General features: G+C 54.7%; 1 protein-coding gene across 1 annotated transcript; it reads right to left on the reverse strand.

The window, feature by feature from the left end:
* Positions 1-641: 641 nt before the first annotated feature.
* P2RX1 (purinergic receptor P2X 1) lies at positions 642-9,233 on the reverse strand. The gene is made up of 12 exons (XM_062592459.1): positions 9,070-9,233; positions 8,431-8,578; positions 8,017-8,088; positions 7,457-7,526; positions 6,822-6,918; positions 5,852-5,932; positions 4,434-4,575; positions 3,243-3,373; positions 2,886-2,976; positions 2,331-2,396; positions 1,556-1,648; positions 642-1,049 (listed from the first exon to the last, which is right to left on the reverse strand). The coding sequence occupies exons 1-12, from the start codon at positions 9,204-9,206 to the stop codon at positions 1,005-1,007; spliced, it is 1,173 nt and encodes a 390-aa protein (XP_062448443.1). The 5' UTR covers positions 9,207-9,233; the 3' UTR covers positions 642-1,004.

The raw sequence follows: 9,233 nt of genomic DNA on the forward strand, positions 1-9,233 counted from the left end.
ATCCTCCTCTGATTTTTTTATAAAGCAGTCCTGGGATTTTTAGGGATCCCGGCTCAGAGGTTTAGAATAACAACTACGAGAGATCATTTTCGAATAGCATCTTTCCTAAATTCCTATTCTGCCTTTTAACACCTCCTAGGAGGGAACAGGGGCTTAGCACTACAAGCGGCTTGAAAGATTAAGCGGGAGCGGAGCACCCCTCGGCTCCGCCCGCAGCCGCCCCCGGCTGGCTGGAGCTGTGACCGGGGCGGTTAAACCGGTGCCCGAGGCTACCCGAGCTCCGGCTTTGCTGCCTCTGGTGTTGGCAGCTCCCGTCTCCGCGGGCGCGCGTGGATGCGAGCCGCGGTCTCCAGTCCCCTCTGCCGGCTGCAGGCTGCCGAGCGCGGCCGGCGGCGGCTGCGCGGGGCGCGGCGGCCCCGGCGGCGGCGGCTGCGCGCCCGCTGCGCGCCCCGGCGGCGGCTGCGCGCCCGCTGCGCGCCCCGGCGGCGGCTGCGTGCGCGGCTGCTTTTCACGCGTGAGCGTGCGCACCGGAGAGCCTGGCGCAGCCCGCAGCCAGGGCAAGCACCGCGCCGCAGAGGGCTGTAGTACAAAAACTAACAGTTTGGTGGCATTGTTATTTTTTTTTAATAAAATACACTCTCACAAAATAACCGGCTTTCTGCCGCGCCGGGGGAGTGGGCGCCACGGCCGCCCTCGGGGAGGGAGGCGCTGCGTCGGACAGCCGGACGGCTGGCGCCGGCCACGGGGCTCGGCGGGCCCTGCCGCCGCAGGACTTTCTCGCCGCGGGGGCTCCAGACCGACGGCCCGGGCGCTGCTGAAGGGGGACAACGGCCGCGCGTCGGGGGAGGAGGAGGAGGGCGCAGGTCCGTCGGCTGGTGCGGATGCTGCTGGCGGAGAAGGGCTCGGCGTTGCCCGCCGCGTCCTGCCAGCCCCCGCCACGCTGCCCGGGGGCCGCAGGGTGCCCACGGTGGGCTGCGCAGGGCGAGGGCAGCGCCGTTCACCTCTCACTGCGTGTTGTCCACCTTCTTTTCCTTCTTATGTGACTTCGTCTAGGGGTTAAGCGAGAGAAAACAGGTTTTTTTTTATAGACTTGCCCTTACTAACACCAGTGAAAAATGCCTATGGAGGAGGCATTTCTAACCCAGAGGGTATGAGCAAGGTTTTGGATGAATCTGAGGGTCACATGCATGCTCTGTAGGCATCGGAATCGTGGCAATGGTCTCAAAAGGGGAAAATTTTCCAGATTGCTCAAGCACTGGTCTACTGCTGCTTCCCATAAAGCAGGGCAGGTTTTACTTGGTATTGGACTGCTGAGGCAATATGGGAGCTCTTGCAATTAATAACGGCTCACGTAGAAGGTCTGTATAACTTTGGAGAAGAGATTCAGGGGTACCAGCCTCTGGCAATCCCAAGTGAGAACTAGCTCAGAGCAGGTGCCTGGTCGCTCCTCAATGCAAGTGTTGTATTTGTAACGGCCTCTTTGCCCCCACACGCATCCACGCTCGCGCAGAGGCAGGAGCCGCCGTGGGCTGCAGCAGGACGAACTCTTACTTACAGGCTCCTGTTCTGCATATTTGAATTTCTTCTGCTTGTAATAGTCCCGTCCTTGGAGGAAATGTAGCAGCAGCAGGTCGCAGAGGACAGAGGCCTTAAATCAAAGCGAGACAGAAACCAAAACGTGGGCTGGGGCTGGTCTCCAGACCACCTTGGCCATCTTGTACCTTCCAGCCTTGTTCCAAAATCCCAGTTTGTCCCCCCAACTGGGGCTGCATCTGCTTCAGATGCATGGTGCGGCCACTGCTTGAGAGCATCCAGCCCAAGCATGCACGCAGGACCAAAGGGAAGCGTGCCAGACTCAATACCGGGCAACTTAGGTCTACGGAAATTAATTGCTCCCACTTCAGGTATATCCAGAGCACAGCACACTTCGGTTTCGTGGCCTTCAGTGGCCACAATCAACCTGGATCTTGGCTTTCTGTCTGGCATGAAACACTGCCCCTCACCTCCAAAAGCCATCCAAAGCACCCCAATATTGGCTTTAACTCGGAAACTCTTGGGGATACCAAGACACGGCTCTCGCAAAAGCCTTCTCATCGCTCAGGTAAGACGGCGGCTCACACTACGAGGCTTTGCATGAGCCTGTGGTCAGCGGGCACCTATTTCCCTGAGCTATGCAAGGTGAGAGAGCAGCTCCCTTCTTCCTTTGCACGTCCATCCTGGCCTGAGCAGGAACTGGTATTTCGCTGTACTCAGGGACATGCCCCACTGAGGTCACCTGCCAGGAGAATAATTTGAGTCTCCTCTTAGGGGCTGGAAATATCTGAACTTACCACCCCAAAAATACCAATTCCAGAGCCAATTGTGGTCATGGTCGGGATAATGTCAAATTTTCCTGCCTGAAAAAAAGTCAGAAGAAAGAAGTGATACGTCAGAAGCAGCCAAGGAAAAGAAAATGCTGCAATAGGTGTGGACGGGAGCTCAGCTAAAGAGCATCTCACACCACAAAATTCACCACCGCACAGAGATAAACTGGAGCTGGATGAGAGCTGGGTTGGAGCTCTTTGGTCAAAGAAGAAAAATAAGATTGGTTGGGTTTTGGGCTGACCCCAACAGTTCCTCCCCACCCACTTTGACCTTTTCTGGGGCGAAACCAAACTGCATCTGTCCATCATGGCCCATACAACGGGACTCCCCTCTCCATGTGCCCTGGTGGCTACAGAGGACTATGAGGCTGCAGGCACCCGTGCATGGTGCTCGCCAGCACCAGACCCCGGCGCTGCGAGAGGCAGGTGCTGCATTCCCACGGCAGCATGATGGCTTGCAGCCTGGCGCCGGTGACCCTGCAGGAGAGCCCAGAGGAGCACCAGCTGCCCGGCCACCCCCACCTTGCCATTCACCAGGATGTCGAACCGGATCCCGAACACCTTGTACAGCGTCCTTTTGTCCGTCCCGTCCTCTTTGTAGTACTTGGCGTACCTGCCCAATGGAATGAGCAGCTTTACTGGCCAGCTGGGGCACTCAACAGCCCCACGGCATCAGGCGCTCGGCGGGCAGCAGAGCAGGGTGGGACCCCGGCACCTGCAGTCCGGCCCCCTCCGTGCCCTCCGAGGACCCTTGGCTGAGGGCATGTCACCCTCCCGTGCCTCTGTTTCCCTGCCGGAATGCTGGAGCCCTGTTTCCCATAGTAAGTGCTGCAGCATCCCAAAAGACATCCCCTCCTGCCTGGAAAGATAATCCCCGACCTGAAGTTGAAGCCCGGAGAAACGTTGCTGTCATCATTGTAGAGGCCGTGGAACTGGTAGATGGGTTTGCAGTGCCGGACAGGCCAGTCGAGGTCGCAGTTCCAGTCTATGGTGATGCCCACGACTCCCCCCTGCAGCGGAGAGAGGCCGTTTCGCTGGGGTGCCGCGATGCTCACGCCACTCAGCTGGATTTGTGCAGCTCACAGGGAGAAGCTCTTCCATGCACGTAGGTGGCCCTCGATGCCACGAGGCGCTCCACAGCGCACGGTCCCTACCGCTGCCCTCAGCCCTCCTGGGCAGCCCCAGCTTCGCGCCCTGCACAGCACCCCACGCGGTGGGGCTTGCCCGCATACATGACTAAATTCCAGCCCTCTTGCTCCTGGCTCAGCATCGCATGTCCAAGGCATGGTCCTGAGGAGCAGTGACCATTGCAGCCCTGCTGTGGACCTTGCAAGATGGCTTCTCCCTTTTGACTGAGAGATTTGCTCACCTGGCCACTCCACCCTGCCAGCTTTTTCCTGCAGGCAAAAGCATGTCAAGAAAATGATGAGAAACAACCATCAAACCATTAGCATCCCAGGGAAAGAAAGAAAGAAGAAGCAAAGCCCTTCCTTGCACGTAGCAGTTCCTCATGAGCTGCTCCAGGTACTAACTAAGCCCTGGAGGCTCTTCCTTTTGCATCTTCAATATATGCAAGTCTCTCATTTAGTTTAATGCGTAACAAAGTTGGCTTAAGGCTGTGAGATGCAGATATTCTCGCACACGGCCCTGAGAAGCGCTGGGCAGAGCTTTGGGTTTGCGCCTGTGCTGTGGAGTTTGTGCTGTGGAGTTTGTGCTGTGGAGTTTGTGCTGGGCAGCGACCAATATTTGACTTTTCAGCTGAGGTTTCAGAATGCAAACAAATAGGATTTGTCCATGCAGCTCTACTGATTAGTTATACAAATTAAAACAAGCTGAATCCTGGATTTACTGCCAGCAGGTCAAATCCTGTCAATCTTACAGGGGAGTTTCCCAGAAAGGCTTAAATATTAGGCCACGTCCAAGGAGATTCATAATCTTTAGAAGCTAATTCAGACAGTGCCACACAAATCCTTGGGAAAACAGATCCTTCTCATCTCAACAGCTTGGGGGCAATTCCTCTGCTGGCCCCCTTCCCATGCCAGCAAGAAACATCTGTTGAAATTTAAGTACCTTAACAGCCAGGAGAGTAAAATTTTGCCCCGATTCCTTCACTATGTATCCCAGGTCAAACACGGGGCACAAGGAGTCCGTGACTTTGTGATACGTGCATTTCTTCAGGTACTGCTTGGTGACACTCTCAACTAAGTTGCGCCTGTGAAGAAAAAGAGAGTGAGAAAGAGTCTGAATCACAGACCGACTAAATAATTTGGGTCAGAAAGGACCTCTGGGAGGTCTCCAGTCCAGCCCATGGCTCAGAGCAGGATAACTTCACAGTTGAGGGAGGTTGCTCAGGCCTCATCCTCCTCCTGAGGGATGACTCATGCTTGGGACATCCCTCAGGTGGCCAGAAGGGCCTCCCTCTGTGCTAGCCTGTCTCCTTCAGGTGCAAGAGCCTGATCTTCTCTGGTTTCTCCTGCTCTGTCAACAGCTTGAAACCTCCTTGAACTTCATCCTGCAGAGGAGAGCTGGCTGCTGAGTTTTCCTGCCTGGAAGTGCTCTCTACTTCTGCTTTTGACTTGCTATTTTGGCTGCTGCCTGTGTCTATGCACCCTGGCTTCTTGCAGCCTCCTCTTTCCTTCCGAAGGTTTGCAAGCCCTCCTGTGGCCTCTGTCGTCCTTCCCACCTGCCTCTCTAGTTCACCCTTCAGCTCCTCCATAACAGGCAATACTTCATACACAAATAGTTTTCATTTGGAACAGTTCGTGGATAATGCATCTTAGAGCTTCAACATTTAGCAATTTTTTTTGATATCTCATCCGGAAAGGCTGAAAGAGAAAGGATAGATTCTTGCCTGCCACCCCTTCTACCATTTTGCCTAAAAATAGTCTTTCTATGAAGCCTGCCTGACCCCAATGTAAGCCTTGTGCCTCGGTCAACCCCATCCCATCATTCATGCTCAGCAGTTAATTAGCAGCAGTGATCAGAAGCAGGAAATTTCCCTGTGACCCTGGTGGGTGGGCACTCAGCCAGGCTTCCAGTGCAGCCAGGCCACCAAGCTCAGGAATTTGCAGCCTGCTTCCCCTGTTGGCCCTTGCAGACCGGGTCTGCTCTCTCCCACTGTCTCCCACTGTCACACCGGGTATTTTACGATTATCTTTGGGGGGAAGAGAGAAGAAAAATGGAGGAGAAACTGTATTTTCATGTGCAGCATATGACATAACTCAAGGGAAAGTAATCCCAGAAACCCTCTTTCTTGTAAATGCAGCCATCAGCTAAGGTATGATGGATTTGGGAGGGAAGGTACTGAGGAAATGTCTCGGTTCCTATCAGCTAATTTGGTAACCGTTGCAGCAGTTAGACAAGTCCTGGCTTTGCTGATGAGGGACTGCGTCTTCCATATGACGTGTCCAGTTACATGCACTGTTTTCCTCCTAGAGCGACGGCTGGGGCAACTAAGCAGAAGCTGTCCCTCCCAAACCTCCCCTTACCTGGACACCTTGAACCTGGGGAAGGTGATGCTGTTCTTGATGAATAAGGTGAACTTTTCTGCTTCCAATAGCAGGGCAGGGCTGAAAAATACAAGCATTGACACACATCCATCACTTGGCTCTCCAGACTCTAGGGAAGGGCTCATCCGGTGGAGATGCTTCCAAACCAGGACATGCAGAACCCAGCAAAAATGGTGATCTCATTCCTGCCCTTTCTAAGTAAAAGATCTCCACGAGGTTCAGAGAAGGACAGAAGTGCCTGCTGGAGGACAGAGAGGGAGTTTGGTGAGGTTAAGAAACCCCAAATGCACAGTGAGGTGACTTGAAGACTACCGGATGGCCCTGAGTGCCTCCCTTCATGTCACCAGGACCTTTCCTGGGCTCCCTTGGAGACTCAACACTGTTCCTCCAGCCTCATGGCAAGAAGTCAGGCAGAAATAGGATGTTTCATCTACCAGGAGCTTCATCACAGTAGGCCAGGGAGGTCGGATTTAGAAAACAACTCATGGGCAGAGGAAGAGGCATGGTCAGATTAATGAACAGAGGCCAGAGCTGGTACTGGTATGTACTGATGGGCCCAAATGGAGACACCCAGAGAGCTTCCTCTGCTCTGACAGAGACCTGAAAGCCTCTCTGAACTGTATCCACAGACCTGGGAAGGGAAGAGCCACCAGTGCCCAAACTTGGCTGGGCCTGGGAGATGTGAGCAGGTTGCTGCTTTGGGCAGTTTGACCATAAGAAACCACCAAACTCTAGTGCAGGAGGAGCAGGGACACCTGTGTTACATCCACCCAGAGCTTTTGTAATAGGCAATGTTGGGATGCTTAAGCATTTTGTCTGCCCAGCCTTGGACTTCACTGCAAGGGCAAAGAGCTTGACATTTGCTCAGCCCTACACTACGTGCTGCTGGTGCCATCTCGTGAGCATGGGACTGGGCTGGAAAACAGGGGGCAACAACATAATTTCTTACTTAGGAACATCATAGTCTACTTCAACAGGGCACCAGCCAAAGATCTCGCAGGTCTTCACAGAGCTGTTGAAATGCACACACTTGCCAGTCATAAGGCCTGCAGAGAAGAGAGACAGCTGCTCAGGCAGCTACTGCTGCTGGAAAATCCCAGTGTAATACTGGTTGCCTTTTAATAGACCAAGTCTGGGATTTATGGGATCTGGTTGGAGTATTAGCCCTACCACAGACTTCCAAGGCACAGAGTACCTGGTGGTTTGGCATCTTTTTATAGGAAGATTAGCTAATTCCAGCCTTCAGTTTGGGGCAGGAGTTTCTCTTACACTAACATTGTACAGGGGAGCAACTGAGCATTTTTCTTGTTAAATACATCTCAGAAAATGCCTTGCTGTTGGAAAGATACCAGTTTTGTGGCAATGTTTTAGTCTAGATTAAATTTTTGTTAGGAAGGTGTTTTTCAGCTCAGGTATATTTGGGAAAGGAAAAGCAAGGCCAGCCTAGGCAGGACTCATGCCTGGGATGCTGGGTGGACCCCATCAGCTACCAACCCAAGGCCTCCAGCCTCCAAGAGCAGCAGGTAGCTGGCACCTGAGCTGCAGGAACCTTGTGCCCTGATGAGACACAGGCTGGCCACCTACCTTGTCCCTGGCGGCTGTACTTCCCCTTGCTGCAGTCACTGTCCCGCTCGCAGAGCCCGGCATCCGGCAGCTGTCGGGGCAAGCAAGCAGGCACGGCTCAGCACCGTCCCGGGGCTTCAGCCAGGCTCTCCCTCCTGCCCCATGATGCGGATGAAAGCTTGCTGCGGGTGCCCCAAGGAAAACGCTGCTTGGCTGCAGCCAGAGCCTTGTACGCAGCTTCCTGGGCTAAGGAGGCCACATCAACTAAGGAAGAGGTGGGAATGTTTTTTTTTTAAGCCTGGGACAGGTGCTTTTTTTCCAGACTGGACATGGCCTTGAGTCTGCTCTGCTCAATGAGCTCCAGAAGGGAAGAAAAGAAAAGTGGATTCTGGCCATTTTCAGCAGAACAGCTGCCCCATCATGCTTGCAAGCTAATAACAGCATGGAGCCCATCTCAGACCCTCTCTGAACTTCTTGATGTGAGGAAAAGCAGCAAAGCCTACTCCTTCCTCAACACCACTGCCACAACCTGACCTTAAGCATGAAAAGCTGAGACCCAGGATGGAAGCAGCAGCATTTACCTCAGGGCACATTCCTTGCTTTTGTCCAGGGGTGATAATGAAGTTGGTCATCACCACAAAAGAGCTGTCACCCTGCAGAGACAAACCCACCAAGCTCAGACCTAGCACTGTATTTTCTTCTCTCACCTTCCTCCAGGTGTAACTCCAAAACTTGCTGGTGGGTGGCTCTGGGGAGGTGTCATACCACCAAGGAGCAGGAGATGTGTTGCCACCAGCCCAGGAGGCCAGTGAGGGTCTCCTCTCAAGATGTCCATCACCGTGGTGCTCTGCGGCACTGACAGCGGGCAGAAGCTGGCTGTGGACACAACCCACTTGCAGCCGCAGGAACGCTTTGCTGGTGCAGCCGCCAGCCACAGCTTTGGGGAACACAACGGGCAGGGGAAAACCCAGCCACCGCCTGTGCTGCCTGCTTACCTGCGGTGGGAAGACATAATCAACCACATCCCAGATGTGGGGGCCCAGGCGGCTCTCGTTGGTCAGCGTCAGCCCCTTGAGCTTCACCGACACTGAGCTGACGATGCTGTCCTGCGTCTGGTAGCCCTTCTCGTAGAGGAAAACCCACCTAAGGCAAAGGGAGGCGGCCAACTGAGCGCAGGGCACCACGGCCGGATGCGGGGACAGCTGCTGGAGGGGACAACGGGAAACTGGGCTGCCAGGCCCAGTTTGAGCTCGGTTGCTCAAGCCGTGTTTCCTTAGAGAGCCGCCCTCCCCACCCTGTGGCAGCCGTCCCTGGGGCTGCGCCTGGGCCACCTCGGCTGCCGAGAGGAGCAAGGGGAAGGAAGCCCATGGCCTCGGGGACATGCGATAAGGACCGAGGAGGGGCAGGGAGACAGCTCAAAAGCAAAACGCTTTTTTTTTTTTTTTCTTTTGTGCTCAGCACCCCGGATCGCTCAGTGCGATGGGCCGACCACGCTGCGGCTGGGCTTTCCTGGGAAGTGGGAGCAAAAAAAACCCCAGGCGCTGTGCCCACCTGGGCTGCCTTTAAGCCGAAAGGTGGCAAAGCAGCGATTTGGGAAAAGGCAGCGGGTGGCAAAGCCGGGCGGCGCTCCTTACCCGATGATGTACGCCAGGACGATGAGCTGGATCAGCCGGAAGGTCAGTCCCACCTTCTTGTTCCTCACCAGCACCATGCGGGGGGTGTCGTACTCGAAGAGGAAGGAGGACACGTTCTCCATGCACTTCTGCCCCATGGCTGCGGCGGGGCACGGGCACCTCCC

The sequence above is a fragment of the Rhea pennata genome, chromosome 20, assembly GCF_028389875.1.
Source record: "Rhea pennata isolate bPtePen1 chromosome 20, bPtePen1.pri, whole genome shotgun sequence".
Lineage (NCBI taxonomy): Eukaryota > Metazoa > Chordata > Aves > Rheiformes > Rheidae > Rhea > Rhea pennata.

Excerpts from the sequence above, each read along its gene's own strand:
- P2RX1 (XM_062592459.1), bottom strand. The coding sequence starts at position 9,206 with ATGGGGCAGAAGTGCATGGAGAACGTGTCCTCCTTCCTCTTCGAGTAC. Across the intron at positions 4,576-5,851 it reads CCCAGGTTCAAGGTGTCCAG|GCGCAACTTAGTTGAGAGTG; the intron begins GTAAGGGGAGGT and ends TTTTCTTCACAG. Across the intron at positions 2,977-3,242 it reads TCTCCGGGCTTCAACTTCAG|GTACGCCAAGTACTACAAAG; the intron begins GTCGGGGATTAT and ends TCCATTGGGCAG.